General features: G+C 34.6%; 1 protein-coding gene and 1 long non-coding RNA gene across 2 annotated transcripts; one reads left to right on the top strand and one right to left on the bottom strand.

Annotated features, from left to right (window-relative positions):
- Positions 1 to 2,247: 2,247 nt before the first annotated feature.
- On the top strand, positions 2,248 to 5,013 carry LOC130447557 (uncharacterized). The gene is made up of 3 exons (XR_008910264.1): positions 2,248 to 2,594; positions 2,668 to 2,788; positions 3,267 to 5,013. It is a non-coding gene; the product is annotated as an uncharacterized LOC130447557 (long non-coding RNA).
- On the bottom strand, positions 4,592 to 20,778 carry LOC130447556 (stearoyl-CoA desaturase 5-like). Its single transcript, XM_056784431.1, has 6 exons — positions 20,723 to 20,778; positions 15,071 to 15,524; positions 10,204 to 10,334; positions 9,553 to 9,758; positions 8,729 to 8,914; positions 4,592 to 4,998 (listed from the first exon to the last, which is right to left on the bottom strand). The coding sequence occupies exons 2-6, from the start codon at positions 15,462 to 15,464 to the stop codon at positions 4,695 to 4,697; spliced, it is 1,221 nt and encodes a 406-aa protein (XP_056640409.1). The 5' UTR covers positions 15,465 to 15,524; positions 20,723 to 20,778; the 3' UTR covers positions 4,592 to 4,694.
- Between the last annotated feature and the right edge of the window lie 1,868 nt (positions 20,779 to 22,646).

The following is a 22,646-nucleotide window of genomic DNA, read 5'->3' as shown; positions in this document are numbered from 1 at the left end:
CGCCAAATATTGTTAATTATTAAAAGATAATTGATTGAATCTTTGCATTGACATATGTCATATGTCATAATAAGTAACTGGAGTATACAGGGAGAGTTTTTAAATTGGAATAAATTCTATTTTAATGAACCTTGAACCTCCTGATTTTTTACATACAATATTACAGTTTATTTCCATTTTAAGAAATTATGTTGAGTAATACTGTGTGTTTAATTTGTACATTCACGCCAAATATTGTTAATTATTAAAAGATAATTGATTGAATCTTTGCATTGACATATGTCATATGTCATAATAAGTAACTGGAGTATACAGGGAGAGTTTTTAAAATTGGAATAAATTCTATTTTAATGAACATTGAACCCCCTGATTTTTAACTTACAATATTACAGTTTATTTCCATTTTAAGAAATTATGTTGAGTAATACTGTGTGTTTAATTTGTACATTCATGCCAAATATTGTTAATTTTTAAAAGATAATTGATTGCATCTTTGCATTGACATGTGTCATATGTCATAATAAATAACTGGAGTATACAGGGAGAGTTTTTAAATTGGAATAAATTCTATTTTAATGAACCTTGAACTCATGATTTTTAACATACAATATTACAGTTTATTTCCATTTTAAGAAATTATGTTGAGTAATACTGTGTGTTTAATTTGTACATTCACGCCAAATATTGTTAATTATTAAAAGATAATTGATTGAATCTTTGCATTGACATATGTCATATGTCATAATAAGTAACTGGAGTATACAGGGAGAGTTTTTAAATTGGAATAAATTCTATTTTAATGAACCTTGAACCTCCTGATTTTTTACATACAATATTACAGTTTATTTCCATTTTAAGAAATTATGTTTTGTAATACTGTGTGTTTAATTTGTACATTAATGCCAAATATTGTTAATTTTTAAAAGATAATTTATTGAATCTTTGCATTGACATATGTCATATGTCATAATAGTTTTGGCACTAAATATTCAGCCATATTTTTACATAATAAATATCCTCAACGAAAATTTTCTTATTCGGCATTATTACTTAGTAACTTAGGTGTTCTAAACCATTCAAAATTTTGGAACGTGTTGTTGGGGCAAATAAAGATAATTTTACATGGACTACGATTAATTTTAATTTTGCCGCACGTGGTGTCAAATTAACCGACTTTTTTTTCAAATTCGAGTTACTTAACTTATTTTCGTCATAACTCGCTTAATTTTCATGCTAGACGGTTATATAAAAGCTCATTTTAAAGGTGTGAAAAAGTACTTTAGAAATGTTTATTACAATTTTTTATGAAAAGTTAATCGTTTTTCTGTTATTTGAGCTCAAACTTCTGTATAAATTTAAGAAAAAGAAAAAATTGGCTTTCAGACTCATAAGTTACTGAATATTATTTAAAAAAATTTGATTTAACCTGACTAATTTCTTTATTTTTTTATAAGCTTCAGTTTTGATAAGAATAATTTTTTTCAAAAAATGCGTAATTTTCGAGTTTTTCGTGAAAAAATGTTGAAAAACGTGTTTTTTTTAAATTTTCAATCGCGAATAACTCAGAAATTATCGAGTTAAATAAAAAACTTCATTCCACATTTTCTTCATAAAATTCAATTCTCTATCGATTTCCGGTGTTATTTCGAAATTTCAAATTTCCACCCCCGAGTAAGGGTGACATTCACCCCTGGGGTAGAAGCATACATTGGCACCAAATCAGATTTGTTATTTGCATAATTTTTGAAGTTCTGTCAAAATTTCGAACTAATCCATTCAAACGTAGAAATATTCAACCTAACCTTAGCCTTGCAAAGGAAAATTTTTCCTATTTCGAAGCCATCTCAGAAACGAAAAAATCTGCCTAAAAATTCTACTTTATCATTAAAAAAACAATAATATCGAACACCGAACTTCTACCTCTTTCTCTCGATGAACGATGAAATTTAATAATTGGAAGATATGGCAAATATCTTAACATCGGAGGTATATATGATAAAAAGTAAATTACTAGACTTGGCTTTCAATTCAACACGATATTTACTTCAAAAAACATATTACTATTAAATAGTATACAGTAAATAAAATAATATGTACAGTTACGTCCTCTATCATTCAAAAGAAGAAATAAATATGGAAGGAGATTTTAAAATAATTACAGGTCCCTTCTTAAATGTTTGCAATAGCTAAAACCAGGTGGCGAAGTAATATAATATTATGTGGCAATTGAGGTCTTAGAAAGAAATATTTAGTAGAAAGAAAAATCATGGTAGAGACGGAGCTTGTAGAGGGCAAAGTACAAACTAGACAAATGGGCAATATGTTTACAATAAGTATTAAATGTCGACAAAGAAGACACAAAAAAATGTAGACCAAAATGATGGAAAGAGAAAATATACACAATCATTAATGATCTGGTAAACTATAATGTAAAGAAAATATAAACCTCGTAGAAATGGTAGAGAAAAATTACAGACAAAAATAATTGTATAAAATCATCATTCAAAAAGCGAGATCTATCTACATGGCGCCGAAGTGGTGGATAATTTTTCACCCAAAATAACCCCAGAAATCGAAAGATCAACAAATTTAAAGTAAAAAATGTCATATAAAGTTTTTTCGTCACATCAATAGTTTTGGAGTTATTCGCAATTGATTTTTTAATAGTTTTTTAGGTATAACTCTGTAATAACGTATTTTATCGAAAAAAGTGTGAGGAGCAAAAATGAAGCTCATGAAAAAACAAAGAAATTAAGATATATTTTAACATCTTAATGTTCTACCTAAAGTAAGTTATAGATACTTGAATAGCTTATATTTTACATAATTAAGAACTTAACCTCAAATAAGGGGAAAACGGTACATTTTTCAACAAAAAGTCATAAAATACTTTTTAAAGAGCTTAAAAAGACCTTTCATATCATTACTGATAAAAGTCGTTTCGACTGGAATTTCAGTGAGATATGATGTAAAATAGTTAAAGCTCAAAAAATATTACTGTCATTTCATTGAATATCAAAATTAAACTTATTCCTTGTACCAAATACTTTATTTGGATGTTATTTACGACATCTGAAATTTTGGCTGTTTAGAAATGTATAATTTTGAAAAAAAATGTGCATTAAATAATACTTTTTTTGATTTTTGAAAAAAAAAATTTTCTGTTCACTTTTTCTTCATAACTATGAGAGATACAAAAACAAATAAACAGTCAAATTGAAGCATTTTTTATGACGATTATTCTGCTTTTTTTTATTTTTTTGTAGCATGAAAATTGAAGGAGTTATAACCAAATTAACCAGTCACTATAGTGGGAGAATTCCTTATCCATAGCCCTTTGACCATTTATTAATAAAATGTGGTGGGTCTCAAGCCCTTCTAACAAACATAAGCTTGTAGCCCTGAAAATTACCTTTAATATGGTTTTTCGTAGGAAGTGATAGCCCCGAAATTAATGGAGTTACGTCAAAAATAAGAATTTGAAATTTTTTGTGAATTATAGGTTATGAAAAAGTTTCAAATTTTGGCGCTCGAATTTTTTCTGTTGATGCTAAGTCGCCTGTAGGTACATTTGAGAGTACCAAGAGATGATATATACTTTTAATCTTGGTAGAGGGGTGGTTTTTAAGGGGTGTCAGGGTGTAGAGATTGAAAAATCACTTCGTGTTTGGAAAATACACTCGAATACCGAAATAATTCAAAATCAAAACATTAACAGTCATTAAAATTTTATTTTTTATCAAAGGGGTGGTTCTAAAGGGTTGATAAACTACATAAACAATCAAAAATTACTTCAATTAGAGACAAGAAACTTTAATACCTAAAAGAATGCAAAATTAAAAAGTTGGCAGTCATTTGATTTTATTTTTATTTAATTCTCTGCAAAGGGGTAGTTTATAAGGGTTGAATAATAAAAATTAACGATCAAATGAAATTTTATTAAAATGTTATGAATTTTTTACAGTAAAAATGAAATTGCAATGTTTTAAATCATTAAAAGATTTATTCCCATATTATTTTTATGAAAAGAGTAGTTTTTAACGATTTTTAAGGGTTGATACTTCAAAATATATGAATTTTCTATTATACAATATGTTAAAATATTTATGCAGCATGAACGAAAAACATTTGAATTGAAAAAAAAGTAGGAAAAACTATAATTCTGGTATTTTTCGATAAGGGGTGGTTTTTCACCCCTTAAAAACAATTTGCACACATTGCGACCATGTAAATCTCGATATGGAGGATGAGATGAGCTCAATTTTAAATTTTCGTAAAAATCGGAGCCGCATTAAAGAATTCGGAGGTTCGAAACAATTTTGAGCTTGAATGACTGGACTATATAAGTTTGAGTTACGGCTACTCTGGTTTGTCGAGGGACAAGGTGGATGTCGCGTTCGGGAGACTCAACTTCAGGCTAAACAAATGGCAGACGGTGACCTTTGGGGAAAACTTACATTTTCCGTCATTTTCATATATTTTTTCCTGTGTCTGCGTATTGATTTTCTCTGTATTATTTCAAACACTTCTTCTTATGACTCAGGATACTTACATCACAAAAGAAAAGAAACATTGTAAATAAAAATTCCGATTTTCTTAAACATGTTTATTTTTTTATAAATATACCGACATTTTTGATGAAATATTCTTTGGAAATAACGCTTTCAAATCAAGCGATAAAAATATTTTGTTACTCATCGCGTATTTCGAATTTCTTTTGTGGAACAATCGGCCGTTTCGGGAACTTCGTGTCCCCACTTATAATGTGTCCCATCGCCGTTTTTAATAGCCACTTTCCTTACAAGTTCATTGGACGGGGCTTTCATATCGTACGCCCATCCAATCTTTTGGAAAAAGTCCAACCACACCGTCGTTATATTCAATTTCTGACCCAATTCGGCCGCTCTATAATCCCAAGGAAACGTGTGATGATAATTATGGTATCCCTCTCCCAAGGCGAAAAATGAAACCGTTACATTTTCAACTGGGAAGATTTTCCTGAAATAAAGAAAACGATGATAATAAAAATAAATGAAAAGAAAGTTTTCGTATGAATTTTGATGCTGTAATAGCCAAGTGAGCCGCTAAGTTTTAAGATACGGCAACACTGATATGAATATATTAAATCTGACATTGACATATGACATCTGACATCTAACTTTTGGTGATATCGAGTTGGTTTTCCAAATCCAACAAAAGTTGTTCGCGCACGATGCACTTCGACGCAAATTGTCGCCTGTTTTTTCGAAATACCTGGACGTATCGTCACCGTTACATTAGACCAACGTAGAACAGTCAATTCTTAATGTTACACCACCATTTGTTGGCAAGAAGTATTAAAAAAAAATCAGGGAAACCAATCGTAAGAGACAAATCCACCAGGACACATCAGTTCAAACAAAGAAGTTTTTGAAAAGTCAAACCATGGATTTGATGAGTCGTACAGTTCTTGTTTGGAGCCAAATGATTTCTTCTTTCTCGCACAGATCAACAAAAAGTTGCGATATCAACGTTTTTGTACACCTGAAGTAGTTGTTGATGCGTTGGTGGTACGTCAATCGGAATGGGAAAGATGCTTCGATGATTGGTTGAAACGCTTGCGAAAGTTGTATTGATAGACGGTTTCCTGAAGTCCTTCAACTTCGGCATTAACCTTTCAACGTCAATAGGCTTGTCCATGTCAAACTTCGGTGAGTTCTGACCTTTCATCAATGACGTGGTCTGCAGTTTCTTCCTTCTTCATGCACCAAGTATTTGAGAGGCTTGCTTGTCTCATACAAAGTTTTTAACTTTACTCGCTAACTCTTGTAAGACTTTTTAGCACTTCAGTACAAACAATTTCAGTCGCTATGACATATTCACTTATTTAAAAGCATCTTCAGCAGAAGCCTCCTCCGGCCAAGTCATTCATCCCGTTCCTATTCTCTGTGAGCTGTGGGTGCCTCCAAGCCCTTAATGTTAACGATCAGGTTATTTGGTCACTGTTCAACAAAATGATTAGACGTTGAGTCGCAGCTACAGTCATCGAGGAAACTTGCGGTTACTAGATATCATTATCTTCTTTCTCTTTCAATATGACCAGCTCCTGTTCGATCCTATACGTTTGGCCTTGTTCCCGGATCTTCCTGAGAAGCTGAACTCCAGCTCTCGTACCACCCATCTTTCTTCTGGCATTTTAGAGGTCCTGTTCAATCCTGTACGTTTAGCCCTCTTCCTGGATCTTCCTGAGAAGCTGAACTCCAGCTCTCGTACCACTCATCTGTCTTCTGGCATTCTAGAGGTCCTGTTCAATCCTGTACGTTTAGCCCTCTTCCTGGATCTTCCTGAGAAGCTGAACTCCAGCTCTCGTACCACTCATCTGTCTTCTGGCATTCTAGAGGTCCTGTTCAATCCTGTACGTTTAGCCCTCTTCCTGGATCTTCCTGAGAAGCTGAACTCCAGCTCTCGTACCACTCATCTGTCTTCTGGCATTCTAGAGGTCCTGTTCAATCCTGTACGTTTAGCCCTCTTCCTGGATCTTCCTGAGAAGCTGAACTCCAGCTCTCGTACCACTCATCTGTCTTCTGGCATTCTAGAGGTCCTGTTCAATCCTGTACGTTTAGCCCTCTTCCTGGATCTTCCTGAGAAGCTGAACTCCAGCTCTCGTACCACTCATCTGTCTTCTGGCATTCTAGAGGTCCTGTTCAATCCTGTACGTTTAGCCCTCTTCCTGGATCTTCCTGAGAAGCTGAACTCCAGCTCTCGTACCACTCATCTGTCTTCTGGCATTCTAGAGGTCCTGTTCAATCCTGTACGTTTAGCCCTCTTCCTGGATCTTCCTGAGAAGCTGAACTCCAGCTCTCGTACCACTCATCTGTCTTCTGGCATTCTAGAGGTCCTGTTCAATCCTGTACGTTTAGCCCTCTTCCTGGATCTTCCTGAGAAGCTGAACTCCAGCTCTCGTACCACTCATCCGTCTTCTGGCATTCTAGAGGTCCTGTTCAATCCTGTACGTTTAGCCCTCTTCCTGGATCTTCCTGAGAAGCTGAACTCCAGCTCTCGTACCACTCATCCGTCTTCTGGCATTCTAGAGGTCCTGTTCAATCCTGTACGTTTAGCCCTCTTCCTGGATCTTCCTGAGAAGCTGAACTCCAGCTCTCGTACCACTCATCCGTCTTCTGGCATTCTAGAGGTCCTGTTCAATCCTGTACGTTTAGCCCTCTTCCTGGATCTTCCTGAGAAGCTGAACTCCAGCTCTCGTACCACTCATCCGTCTTCTGGCATTCTAGAGGTCCTGTTCAATCCTGTACGTTTAGCCCTCTTCCTGGATCTTCCTGAGAAGCTGAACTCCAGCTCTCGTACCACTCATCTGTCTTCTGGCATTCTAGAGGTCCTGTTCAATCCTGTACGTTTAGCCCTCTTCCTGGATCTTCCTGAGAAGCTGAACTCCAGCTCTCGTACCACTCATCTGTCTTCTGGCATTCTAGAGGTCCTGTTCAATCCTGTACGTTTAGCCCTCTTCCTGGATCTTCCTGAGAAGCTGAACTCCAGCTCTCGTACCACTCATCTGTCTTCTGGCATTCTAGAGGTCCTGTTCAATCCTGTACGTTTAGCCCTCTTCCCGGATCTTCCTGAGAAGCTGAACTCCAGCTCTCGTACCACCCATCTTTCTTCTGGCATTTTAGAGGTCCTGTTCAATCCTGTACGTTTAGCCCTCTTCCTGGATCTTCCTGAGAAGCTGAACTCCAGCTCTCGTACCACCCATCTTTCTTCTGGCATTTTAGAGGTCCTGTTCAATCCTGTACGTTTAGCCCTCTTCCTGGATCTTCCTGAGAAGCTGAACTCCAGCTCTCGTACCACCCATCTTTCTTCTGGCATTCTAGAGGTCCTGTTCAATCCTGTACGTTTAGCCCTCTTCCTGGATCTTCCTGAGAAGCTGAACTCCAGCTCTCGTACCACTCATCTGTCTTCTGGCATTCTAGAGGTCCTGTTCAATCCTGTACGTTTAGCCCTCTTCCTGGATCTTCCTGAGAAGCTGAACTCCAGCTCTCGTACCACCCATCTTTCTTCTGGCATTCTAGAGGTCCTGTTCAATCCTGTACGTTTAGCCCTCTTCCTGGATCTTCCTGAGAAGCTGAACTCCAGCTCTCGTACCACCCATCTTTCTTCTGGCATTCTAGAGGTCCTGTTCAATCCTGTACGTTTAGCCCTCTTCCCGGATCTTCCTGAGAAGCTGAACTCCAGCTCTCGTACCACCCATCTGTCTTCTGGCATTCTTTCTACGCGATCCCTCCAGAATCTTTTTCGATGATGGCCGATTATGATGATTCGAATTATTGGTCAACTAATCTTCGAAAGTCTTCTGAATAATTGTACCTTCAATGGTACAAGTTTCGTGTATCCTCAAGAGCTGGTGGTGCACATCTTCGTCTTCTCCAAGTGGAACAGTGAATCGAAGCAAGGATTCATTAGGAGACTGAGACGTTTGTTAATTCGATATAACAACAAAAAATTGTCCACCGAAATAAATCGGACCTTAATCAGCTGGTTGCCAAGTGTCGAAGGGATGTTTTACTGGAAACTGACCTTAAACGACGTGGTAGCAAACTTGTGGTGTGCGTGGACTTTGAAACATATGATGGTGGTTGTTGATCTTGGTTAATATGGTCATCAAGATGGTTGCTCCAACGAATATATAGCCGAAAGTATTCAAAAGATGATGTCAAGAAATGCAGATTTGGTAACTCACTTGTCATATGGTCTGTGTCCATAAAGATGAGCGAAACTATTCACCGACCATGTGAAATTCAGAGATAGAATATATCGAACAAAACAAATGGCGGCGATGCTATAGAACCAGCTTTCTTTCCATACTAAAGGAGGAATGGAAGACGGTAAGATAAAACAGAAGAATAGTTTGATCAAAGTCCAGTGCCTGAAACAGAAACGTTAATAAAATTGCAACTATAGCTATAAATTTTGTAATAAGGCAGCAATACAACTACACAAAAAGCTCTGTGAATGTTCTGATATCCTAGTAGTACAAGCGCTTCCACGTGGCGGTTCGGAGGCAACTTAGGAAGCCTCTTAGCTATTATGGGCAGTTAATGTTCTAGCAATACTAGCAATAAATCGTCGGCCAAAGCTAGAGCTAGCATTTCCGTGATTTTGGTTGTAGTTACTTTCCTAAAAACCTCTCCCACCTACAGCACTGATTCCGAGACCTACTCAACAGGCAGACGTGGCTCATGTACACCCAGAACGTCAATTTATAGAAATTCCTTTATTTGAAGAAGTGCGTGTCTGTGGTATCAGCTACCAAGGCACCCGTAAAGCATTTCCGCAACGCGTTTATAGACCTGGACCTATTTGATGGTGGAGCGATTGCACGTTTGGTACCATCGTCAAGAAGATCGGTGCTGTAAGATCGTAAAGCAACGTAGATGAAAGTCGCCGGAGATTTTATCATCATGTGTGATCAGGATTCATGTTTTAAGCAATCCATAATTTCGGAAGACGAGACCTAGTGCTACCAGCTCGATTCGGATCCTTTCTATAGTCCTTAATACTCACTTAATATGGAAGGCTATCAATGGATCATCGGTGAGATCAGTTAAATCCAATTTTCTTCCTTTCCTGATTACTTCTGGATGCTTGCGCATCATCAACCATCCCACATGCGAAAAAAATAAACCTCTGTTCGCATTGTGCGGATCTGCGTTGGTTTCACTAAATTTATGGTGTACTCTATGATCCCGCACCCAGTCGTAGAGACTATTCTGAAAAAACATTAATTAATGAATCAATATTTCCTGGAATTTATGGATAATGTTTCGAAAATACGAGGACAGTTCAACCCCGGGGACTTGGTTGGGCGTCCAAGACTTCTAAAGACCACCACGGATACCATATACCAAAGTAACGGACAAACAAGACTCATAGTCTAAACTGATGGCTCAAAAATGAAAAATGGCAGGTAGGAAATAAACTAAAAGTATAGGAATGGAAAATAGTGGAAAAATTTCCGAATAAATTCAATCTGGTTAAGTACACACAGAGCTAGAAGGCTGGGGTACGTCTACGGATGGATAGAAGAGATGAAGACAAATATGAGAAAGATGGGAATAGAATAGATGGTATGGAAAGATGGGAAAAGGAAAGGAAGATTGCATGTACAATTATCTCTTTCTAATTGAACTGTCCTGATAATAGAATTCGACTTACTTGTCCGGCGATGCTGTAACACATTAGAAGTATTAGTTTCAATGGCAACTTTGCTTTATAGGATCTATGCGTAAAATATCGATGAGCTCCTGCCGTTATACCAAATCCTGACAATCCACCAATACAGAAAGCTGAAATATATAAAAAAAATGAACTCGTTAGAGACCCAATTTATCTATATTTGGGACAGTTTCAATTTTTTCGATCGAACTGGTTGAGGGACGCGTGGGCCGCCTCAGCAAACAGCTGCCGCATCAACATTTTGGTTCTTATCTCGACAACGGAGGAATTACTATCGATGGTGATTCAGAAAACGCACGTTTGCCAAAATCAGGAGGGAAACAGCTTGCTGGATCAAGAAGGACCTAATCACGTGAAGTGTAGCGCTCACAAACGCGAATCTCAATATGTCTTGCAAGTGATTTAATGCGCTTCCCAATTCTTCAAACCTTCTCGGACTTTTTTCGACGAATAAGCCCAAAAAAAGCCTTTACACACGAATTGCATACAATATTTTTTCTACTAGCGAAAATTTTATCAAAATACAACAGACGGAATGGTATTATATGTCAATTATTCTCTGCGTAGAAAAATAAAAAATGGCATCAGTACGACTTGAACCTGGGACCTTTCGCATATGGGGCTCGTACTCTAGCTACTACACTACACGTACTACACTATAGAGACCTCAATAATAGTTTTTTTTAGACACTAGTGCGTAATGTACAGTTTTATTCACTCAAAAGCGTCATACTTTACGAACGGTAGTAGAAAAAACATGTTTGTATAACTGTCATAAAACTGACACATTTTATGACTGTCAAAAACGTCGAGTATTGACGTTTGACATTTAAAAATAAATTTTATATGCCAAACAATTAAATATCTGTTTTCAGTAGTGAACAAACTGAAAAGTAACAAATCATTTTCGATATAAAAAACTTACTTGATGAAAAAATGTTTGTGTGTTGTGTTTCGGGATGAATATGGGGCTCGTACTTTAGCTACTACACTATAGAAACCTCAATAATAGTTTTTTTTAAGCACTATGGCTCATAGTATGTTTTTTTAGACACTAGTGCGTAATGTACAGTTTTATTCACTCAAAAGCGTCATACTTTACGAACGGTAGTAGAAAAAACATGTTTGTATAACTGTCATAAAACTGACACATTTTATGACTGTCAAAAACGTCGAGTATTGACGTTTGACATTTAAAAATAAATTTTATATTCAAAAAAATTAAATATCTGTTTTCAGTAGTGAACAAACTGAAAAGTAACAAATCATTTTCGATATAAAAAACTTACTTGATGAAAAAATGTTTGTGTGTTGTGTTTCGGGATGAATATGGGGCTCGTACTTTAGCTACTACACTATAGAGACCTCAATAATAGTTTTTTTTTTAAGTACTATTGCTCAAAGTATGTTTTTTTTTAGACACTAGTGCGTAATGTACAGTTTTATTCACTCAAAAGCGTCATACTTTACGAACGGTAGTAGAAAAAACATGTTTGTATAACTGTCATAAAACTGACACATTTTATGACTGTCAAAAACGTCGAGTATTGACGTTTGACATTTAAAAATAAATTTTATATTCAAAAAAATTAAATATCTGTTTTCAGTAGTGAACAAACTGAAAAGTAACAAATCATTTTCGATATAAAAAACTTACTTGATGAAAAAATGTTTGTGTGTTGTGTTTCGGGATGAATATGGGGCTCGTACTTTAGCTACTACACTATAGAGACCTCAATAATAGTTTTTTTTTTAAGTACTATTGCTCAAAGTATGTTTTTTTTTAGACACTAGTGCGTAATGTACAGTTTTATTCACTCAAAAGCGTCATACTTTACGAACGGTAGTAGAAAAAACATGTTTGTATAACTGTCATAAAACTGACACATTTTATGACTGTCAAAAACGTCGAGTATTGACGTTTGACATTTAAAAATAAATTTTATATTCAAAAAAATTAAATATCTGTTTTCAGTAGTGAACAAACTGAAAAGTAACAAATCATTTTCGATATAAAAAACTTACTTGATGAAAAAATGTTTGTGTGTTGTGTTTCGGGATGAATATGGGGCTCGTACTTTAGCTACTACACTATAGAGACCTCAATAATAGTTTTTTTTTAAGCACTATTGCTCAAAGTATGTTTTTTTAGACACTAGTGCGTAATGTGAAGTTTTATTCACTCAAAAGCATCATACTTTACGAACGGTAGTAGAAAAAACATGTTTGTATAACTGTCATAAAACTGACACATTTTATGACTGTCAAAAACGTCGAGTATTGACGTTTGACATTTAAAAATAAATTTTATATTCAAAAAAATTAAATATCTGTTTTCAGTAGTGAACAAACTGAAAAGTAACAAATCATTTTCGATATAAAAAACTTACTTGATGAAAAAATGTTTGTGTGTTGTGTTTCGGAATGATTTTCATGAAAAATCACAAGTTACATCGAGTTATCTAGCCCAGATTTATTTGTTTACGTATTAAAAACTGTACCAATTAAGCTTTCCTACAAACACGTACCGCTTTTATATTGTAGTCATAGAGACCCGCCATCTTACTATAGACAGCCATTTTGAGTTCATTGAGAAAATAGGGAAAGACAGAAATAAAATGACAAGGGAAATCCTATTCAGTAAATAATTTTCATTAATCGAAAAAATCTTTACGATTGGAAACAGTTTAAAATGTCTAACTGTCAAACAAAAGATTCAAAACTATATTTAGATGGGGAGCTGGTTACAAAAAAGTATAACTATTCCCAGAAAATTAAAAAAAAATTGATCAAAACCAATTGATTATTGGCGCAGTAAATATTTCAGCGGATTTACATCGTATCCTGGTGATTTTTTTTTTAATTTCGGGTAGCTCAAGCAGATATTTCGAATGGAGACATCAAAAATAATTTTCCATTACGCCAAATACGAAAAATTTTCGTTTCAAATATACGCCGATTTTCTTCAACTTTTTTCGGAGGTTTTCCGGCCCGCAAAACTTCGGCTTTTAGTTGAGACCCCAAAAACTTGTTGCGCTCATATCTGAGGCTCAAACCGCACGTTACAAAGGTTCCATATGGGACCTGTGGTGACCTTAAGAACTGGTGATGTACTAAGCTGGGGACAGCTGGTTTACAAGCTGAAACCTGTTTTTGTAGCCAACTCTGGGACTAATTTCCATAATATCAGAATGGAAAAAGGTTTACGGAATTGGTTTGAACAGATGCTATTATAATATTCCAGGAGAGTCCTCAAGAAACACTGAGGTCTGCAGGATTTACACGCTGCAACGTCTGCAATTTTCACTTTTTCGTACAATCTACTCTGCTGAATACACCTGAGATTGTGGTCATTAATTTGAACTATAATGGGTTGTCCAAGAAAAGCTTTCAACAACACCAGACGGTTGTTCTTACCATTTTTTTTTGTTTTTCTTAAGTCTACGTTATCTTGGGTAATTAGTTATTGGATTGCTTTCATTGCTTGTATTTCTCTGTAGTTCTTTTTGAAAAATCTTACGTGTTCTACAAACTGATATATTTCCCCAAGATACGGGCATTTTTTTCATTATTTTTTTTGGTCGAAATCGCCCTGATTATGTTGGGTAATTTGTCTTGATAACGAAACAACCTTTTAATGATACATTTAATGGGAAACATTAAAACGAAATCAACTAACAACTGATAGTCACGTAAAACGTATGGATGTCAAAAATGATTACCATCAATTGCTTTCCTTGTTATATTTTTAATGGGTGCAAAGTATAAACAACAATATTATAAGTATCACATTTTCAATCATCGTGTTCATCATCGTCATGTTAATAAGCAGAATTGTCGGTACTGGACAGTCGAGAAAGCATTAACGACACCTACAAAGCCCAAAGGTCGTTGTTTGGGCCGCTAAGTCTGCTAAAGGAATTATTTTCATGAAGATCAACGAGGCCGAGCAATCAATGTGAATAGTGACCGTTACTGCGATGTGTTGCGAAAGTTTTTGGTCCCAGAGCTGCAGGTTTCAGCTCAAGAACGTGGCTCCACCAAGATGGAGCCAGTTACCATACCTCGAATGACCCGATGGAAGTTTTGAACGAATTATTCCCTAATAAAGTCATTTCGCGAAGGGGTAACATCAACTGGCCTTCCAGAAGCCCGGATCTTAGCCCGCTTGACTATTTTGTATGGGGATACTTTAAAAATAAGGTTTATCTAAATAATCCAACGAACTTAACCCAATTGAAGGAAAACATCAAGTCAGAAATGGCAGCTTTGTGTCGACGTGTTATCGCCAATCTTCGTTCCCGTTTAGAAGACTTCCAGCAACGTAACGGTCTTCATTTAGATAACACCGTATCTTCCAAATAATTTTCCAATTCGTATAGTATCAAAAAATAATAAAAATTTTTTATTGTTTACAAATATTTTTTGTTTACTTGAACTTACAAATACCCGATACCCTTCCTGGACAAATTTTCCACAAATATCAATCGTACTAATAGTTTTTTCAATTTTATTTAAGGAAGAAGTGAATTTTGAAAACACCCCCAGTCACAGGTGAGAAAATGAAAGATAGATTTAACGCAAAGTTGCTATTTTCGAAGCCTTTTTGTTAGCATTCGTCAATTGAGGCGTTCCATATCAAAACTGGCCTTATCCATGCAAAGCGATTTTGAAAAAATGAGGAAAAAGTCTTCGAGATCGTCAGAAATTTAATTTATGAAAGCTTATTTTGAACATTTTTTGATTCTCGCATAGGTTCGGCGCTAAACGCAAAAAACGAAATTTGTACCGATTTTTTGGTTTAAAAATGTTGAATAACTAATATTTGGAAGAAATACATACTCACCATAAATTGTTAGAGGCATCTTTTCAGGAAAAGGATAGATCGCCACAAAATACACAGATAAAATATGCCAGATCGTTATAAAGAATACACTATACCATATAATTGGAGTTTCGAATTCCCATAACAAGAATTTATATTTCCCATAAACACGAATCAGTTTTTCTTCTTCATATTCATTCTTGTCAATAGTTGTATCGTTTACTTCTTCAGTATCATCGTTTTTTCCAATTCTATCAATTGAATTTGAATCTTTACTCTTCGTATTGTTATTAATCAAATTTTTATTTGTATCTTTGTCATAATTAATAATATTAGTCGATGAAAATAGAGGTTGTTTTGAAGATTCTTCATCCAGGTGTTGATAAGTTGGTAAGAATGACGAAATGGTTATCATTTTGACGGTACTAGTTTCTGTTTTAATTTTTTCACAATATCTTCTACAGCATTTCTATATCTGCAACAACATTGGATATTTATTGATTGAATTAACGTTTTTTCATCAAAATTAAAATTAACAGTCGTAGTTTCAAGGTTCGTGATTGAGGAGGAGGACTTATTTGCCCAAGAAGAAGAAATATATGACTACCAAGAGCAGGAAGAGAGCCAAACGTACGGGATTGAACAGGACCTGGTCCTATTGAAAGAGGAAGAAGAAGAAGATCAAAATCGGAATATACAAGACTTGTAATGACATACCAGAGCAGAAAACACCATTCGACCACAAGAGAATTGATGAAATAAAGGAGATATGTGACATCCAAGATGTAGTGAAATGGGCGAGAAATCGGCGAAGGGAATGGAAAGACCACGTGGACGGAATGTCAGAGGATCGGTTGTCAAAGATTGCAAAGGAAGAAAAACCGAATACATCCCGACCACCTACAAGATGGTATGAAAACTGGTCTTCATCATCCCAGTAGCAGCTGGGCAATCATTGATGGAAACACAGGTCCAAGTCCTGGCGTACGATAAAAAAGAAGAAGAAAAAGAAGAAGAAACTATATAAACATATATTCCAGTTGTTCAATCAGTAGCAATAAAAGAAACGCTTTCTTTTCGAGAAATTGAACCACAAGTGACAGATTTGTGGTTATTAGAAAGTTTTATCGATTTTAGTGAGATAGTTAACGAAATATTACTATTTTATATCTGCGTTGGACATTTGTGGAGGAAATGTGACGAGCAAATTTGTCCAGAATTTCAACCCAAATCTCAAAATAGTTTCAACAGAACCAAAAACTACGAACCACCGTCAGTCTTATTATATAACAGATTCGGGGAAAAAGTAGCCACGAGAAACGCGTGTAAAATCCACTAGAGGACGTAGTTAAAAATGCGTAGCCTCATCTGTCCACAAAATTCGTAAAAGTATTCCAGGATCGTCGGAAATTATGATCCAGTTAACCCCATCATGATAGTGCACCAAAACAATGATCAGTGAATGATCATCACGTGAACATCGCCATTATTTACCACAAATGAAAGAGGGCGAGTGCAGCGTTGCTACAGAAGTCGCTAGATTAGGTGTAATGCAGGGACGGCGTCGTATTAACATAATGCAGTGAGATTGTAATTTTTTTAAGGGGGATACAGCTAATGAAGTTGTTGAAATTAGCTATATTCCAATTGAAAAGCTTCAGCTAATAATAAATGATTGTGGATATTACGTTATTTGATTACGTTATTTTCAAAACGACAAATATCTTGGTGAGTACAGAACTAATCATTCAGTGGCCATCCATCAAAGAAAAATTGACGATTTCGACAGAAGCGTAATCAGAAAAATCGTGCACATCTTTTAAAATCAGTTAACTACAGTGGATAAAGTAGTTGACGAAGATAAAGACTTGCTTGTTTCAAGGCGGGAATTAGGAAATTTCGTGTGGCAAATAGAGAAATTTAGTACCTGGATGAAACATGGGTAAACGCTGGATATACTAAGGATAAGGTTTGGGTCAACTCTTCTTTTTTTATTTGATCAAAGGCTGTATCATCAAACTATGAAACATAAATGTGCTTCCTTATCTTTATTAATAATTTCTCACTCAATTATCTAATTTTAAATATGTTATTTGAGCTTCCTCCATTTTTAAAACCATATTGTGAGACCTCTAAAATTTCATTCAAACAAAAGCTTGTCAAATTTATATTTTCAAATGGTTTTCTTTTAAAATATCTACTCAAACTATTGCGCTCCTATTGAAATATGTGAAATATATGAAACAACGCCCTCTAGTATTCACTAAGCTAATTAAATAGCTTAGAATTTATATATTTTGTTTCATAGACAAAAGCTTGTTCGAACAAAATCAAGTTTATAAAAATCGTTTTTCACAACAAGTTCCCGCTCTCCCCCACGTCTTATTTTAAGAGATAGAGCAAAGTTTCTAATATGAAAAATGCGCTAAATTAGTTGAATAATTTTATTTTCGTATAAAAAGTGTCCCTTAATTGGGTAAATACGGATAAAAAATTGATTTTAAATCAAGTTTATAAAAATATTTTTTCATAACAAGTTCCCGCTCTCCCCCACGTCTTATTTTAAGAGATAGAGCAAAGTTTGTAATATGAAAAATGCGCTAAATTAGTTGAAGAATTATATTTTCGTGTAAAAAGTGTCCCTTAATTGGGTAAATACGGATAAAAAATTGATTTTAAATCAAGTTTATAAAAATATTTTTTCATAACAAGTTCCCGCTCTCCCCCACGTCTTATTTTAAGAGATAGAGCAAAGTTTGTAATATGAAAAATGCGCTAAATTAGTTGAAGAATTATATTTTCGTGTAAAAAGTGTCCCTTAATTGGGTAAATACGGATAAAAAATTGATTTTAAATCAAGTTTATAAAAATATTTTTTCATAACAAGTTCCCGCTCTCCCCCACGTCTTATTTTAAGAGATAGAGCAAAGTTTCTAATATGAAAAATGCGCTAAATTAGTTGAAGAATTATATTTTCGTGTAAAAAGTGTCCCTTAATTGGGTAAATACGGATAAAAAATTGATTTTAAATCAAGTTTATAAAAATATTTTTTCATAACAAGTTCCCGCTCTCCCCCACGTCTTATTTTGAGAGATAGAGCAAAGTTTCTAATATGAAAAATGCGCTAAATTAGTTGAAGAATTATATTTTCGTGTAAAAAGTGTCCCTTAATTGGGTAAATACGGATAAAAAATTGATTTTAAATCAAGTTTATAAAAATATTTTTTCATAACAAGTTCCCGCTCTCCCCCACGTCTTATTTTAAGAGATAGAGCAAAGTTTGTAATATGAAAAATGCGCTAAATTAGTTGAAGAATTATATTTTCGTGTAAAAAGTGTCCCTTAATTGGGTAAATACGGATAAAAAATTGATTTTAAATCAAGTTTATAAAAATATTTTTTCATAACAAGTTCCCGCTCTCCCCCACGTCTTATTTTAAGAGATAGAGCAAAGTTTCTAATATGAAAAATGCTCTAAATTAGTTGAAGAATTATATTTTCGTGTAAAAAGTGTCCCTTAATTGGGTAAATACGGATAAAAAATTGATTTTAAATCAAGTTTATAAAAATATTTTTTCATAACAAGTTCCCGCTCTCCCCCACGTCTTATTTTGAGAGATAGAGCAAAGTTTCTAATATGAAAAATGCGCTAAATTAGTTGAAGAATTATATTTTCGTGTAAAAAGTGTCCCTTAATTGGGTAAATACGGATAAAAAATTGATTTTAAATCAAGTTTATAAAAATATTTTTTCATAACAAGTTCCCGCTCTCCCCCACGTCTTATTTTAAGAGATAGAGCAAAGTTTGTAATATGAAAAATGCGCTAAATTAGTTGAAGAATTATATTTTCGTGTAAAAAGTGTCCCTTAATTGGGTAAATACGGATAAAAAATTGATTTTAAATCAAGTTTATAAAAATATTTTTTCATAACAAGTTCCCGCTCTCCCCCACGTCTTATTTTAAGAGATAGAGCAAAGTTTCTAATATGAAAAATGCTCTAAATTAGTTGAAGAATTATATTTTCGTGTAAAAAGTGTCCCTTAATTGGGTAAATACGGATAAAAAATTGATTTTAAATCAAGTTTATAAAAATATTTTTTCATAACAAGTTCCCGCTCTCCCCCACGTCTTATTTTAAGAGATAGAGCAAAGTTTCTAATATGAAAAATGCGCTAAATTAGTTGAAGAATTATAATTTTGTGTAAAAAGTGTCCCTTAATTGGGTAAATACGGATATAAAATTGATTTTTTCCAATTTATATTTTCAAATGGTCGATCTCAAATTCTGAAAATAATTTCCACTTGTTTCTTTCATAATTTTTTATTTAAGCTATTTTTTTTTAGTTTCTATTATCTTTATTCATAGATACATTTTTGTTAATTAAAAATTCCCACCTATGATATTTTATTAAAACGAACGTCCATGGAAAACGACTTTTTTCAAAAAATAAAAAGTTACTGAGCCAAAACTAATAAATCAACTTTATTACGATATTTTAACTTTATTATCATAATTGTAGATTATGTAACTTGAATTCTTCTAAAATCTCAGAGTTTTTTTCAAAGAAAAACAAAAAAATTTTAAAAATTCACAACGTTGTCAAATTTTTTCCCTATAAATTGAAATTTCTTGGATTTAAAAGTTTGTTTATAGTTTATGAACGTGGTATTGTCATTAATCTTCAAAAATTGGAAAAAAGAAGAAAGTCGACAAAAAATCAAATTCAGTATATTAATTGATAACAATAAGAACAAAAATTTATCAAAACGCACCATTAAATTTCAAAAATTATGTCCGGACATATGGATAATTGATTCACACAATCTTGGACAAGAAAATATTCCTGGGGAAAAGTTCTATGACCAAAGTGAAAGTTGCTGGGGTGTGGAATCAATTTACGACGTTATATCATAGGGTTCCAATTCAAAAAAAATGTTTCTAGGTCACCCCGAACATCAAAATTTCAACACAGACATCGATCCACGTAAAAAATGATAATGGGGGTTTACGTTTAACTTTTTTTGGTGTTTCGGGGAGCAAAGCCCGTTATTAGTTCTCCCCCTGATACTTATTTCAATTATTAGTGCAATTTAAGCAAATGATTGTTTTAAAAAAATGTTTCACCCGATTTTTCAATAATACTAAAAATAGTTTTAGAATAAATTTGTTTTTAATAAAAGTGATTATTATTTAGGTCCATGATATTCGATTTACCAACAAGGAAGCCCCGTTTAAGACACATTGAACTATTGAAGCTATTTTACCAGGGCCGGATTAAGCTAGGGGCTTGGGGGGGCTATAGCGCCGGGCACCAGATCCAAGAGGGCCCCATCATTTGGAAATCATTCTGTATTTTTTAATGTGTTGATGCCACAAATCTAAAGTATTGATACTATTTTGTGAATTTTTCCGGGTTTCCGAATTCCTTAAGGGGGCCCCGTCATTATTTTAGCCCCGGGCCTTATAAATCTTAATCCGGCCCTGTATTTTACATTTGATTTTCCATTTGTTAAGGGATATCAACAGATAAAACCAAGCCACCCAAAGAAACTGTTGTAATGAAGCTTCCGAACGACCACAAATTAGAAATTTGTCAAATTAAAAAAAATCGAGCCGTCAAAATCGATAGTTTACAAACTTTGCTATGATTATTATTAAATATAACTCACCAGAACACTAAGTAGGCCAAAATAAATGTGGCTAAGTCAAAAATACGATTGCGAATGAACCATCTGATTATCGATATGAAAAAAATTATCGATTAGAAAGCCGGAACTCCACTTTATCGAAAACTGATGAATACTGATAAACAAAACTCAGTGTAGAATTTATTTAAAAGAAAAATAATTTAATTTCCAACTAAGTAGAACCCCAAAACGGTATACGATACTATAGATTAATCGTTAATTCGAAAAATTAACGTGCTACACGTTGAATCCCGAAAATCCTACTGACTGCGCCAATTTCACAACAAAAAATACTTTGGGGACGAACTTTGGAAGATAATTAGACTCGTTGATCATTTTTAGCACAACACCGTTTTGTGATTGACTAGAAAGTATCAAGTTCAACTCATAAATGATCGATAGGATTTAAATCGATGCTACGCGCTGGCCAATCCAAATACTGCCGTATGGAACCGTCAGTTTTAGTAAAAATCTATTAGGTTTTTGCTTCTTTTAAAATTCCCGCCCAAATTATCCAAGAACTTCCTCCAAAAGTCACGTTTCCTTTCATGCAAGATTCGTCCTCTTCTTTTGCCACCTTGCAAGCACACTCTGCTGTCGTCTGAGAAGGAAACTGAGATCCATTGGTCGTCAGTTCAATTAGCGTGTTTTCTGGCAAATCGTAGACGGCTTTTCGACCAAATTGGGTTAATTTGGTGTCACTAGCCGGCCTTTTCGGCTCAAGCCTAGCAGTCTTCCTTTGACTGTCCTCAAAGCAAGTCCTCGTGTTTCTTGGAGCTCCTGTTGGACTTGAATACCAATGAGGGCACGATTTATATTAGGCTTTTGCTTCTTTTAAAATTCCCGCCCAAATTATCCAAGAAATTCCTCCAAAAGTCACGTTTCCTTTCATGTAAGATTCGTCCTCTTCTATTGCCACCTTGCAAGCACACTCTGCTGTCGTCTGAGAAGGAAACTGAGATCCATTGGTCGTCAGTTCAATTAGCGTGTTTTCTGGCAAATCGTAGACGGCTTTTCACCAAATTGGGTTAATTTGGTGTCACTAGCCGGCCTTTTCGGCTCAAGCCTAGCAGTCTTCCTTTGACTGTCCTCAAAGCAAGTCCTCGTGTTTCTTGGAGCTCCTGTTGGACTTGAATACCAATGTGCTGACAATGACCAGTAATTTCTTTGAAATATGCTTTTTTTTCTACCAGATCTGCGACTGTAAACAGCAGACTGGATCATATTCAGTCCACAGTTGCTTGTGATCGCATGGGCGTCGCTTGAGTCGATTTTTTTGCTCACTAGTGTATATTTGAATACTATAAATGAAATAATACTTGATATGACTACTAGGAACAGCTAAAGCAACAACGTTTTATAGGGGTTGTCATGATGTTTGTTACTGTTTTAACAAATCAATTTATATCAATCTGTAAAACAACTTCTGGCATAATTTATTTCCCACGAGATTGTTTGTTGTTTCAGAATCCAAAGTACCAAAATCGAAAAATATATTCTCGTCTTTTGGGGTTGAAACGGAACTGGTAGAAACTCGTAATAAAAGTAGTTTTGCGGAGCGAAAAAGCTATGAACAATATCAAATAATTACCTATGGAAATTGTTGACTTTTACACATAAATCCTTTTTCGAAATATCCGATTTTTGATAGATGAACAAACACTTTCACTGTTTTTATCACTTTTCACAAATACCGCGTAGGGGCTTTACTATTTCGTCTCAAATACTCGTCTAGGAATGGTAATTAATAATTATTCAACAATCTTTATACTTTTCGAATGTTTTGATTTTCTTTAATAAGGAATTCCCAATACGAGTAGGGAAAAGCGAAGCTCATTAACGATAATGTTCAATAATTTTCCGAATTTTATCAATAAAATGAGTCAGAAAGTGACTGGTTAAACCA

This window comes from Diorhabda sublineata, chromosome 8 (genome assembly GCF_026230105.1).
Source record: "Diorhabda sublineata isolate icDioSubl1.1 chromosome 8, icDioSubl1.1, whole genome shotgun sequence".
Lineage (NCBI taxonomy): Eukaryota > Metazoa > Arthropoda > Insecta > Coleoptera > Chrysomelidae > Diorhabda > Diorhabda sublineata.
Note: the sequence above shows the minus strand (reverse complement) of the source record. Positions and strands in the feature narration are given on the sequence as shown.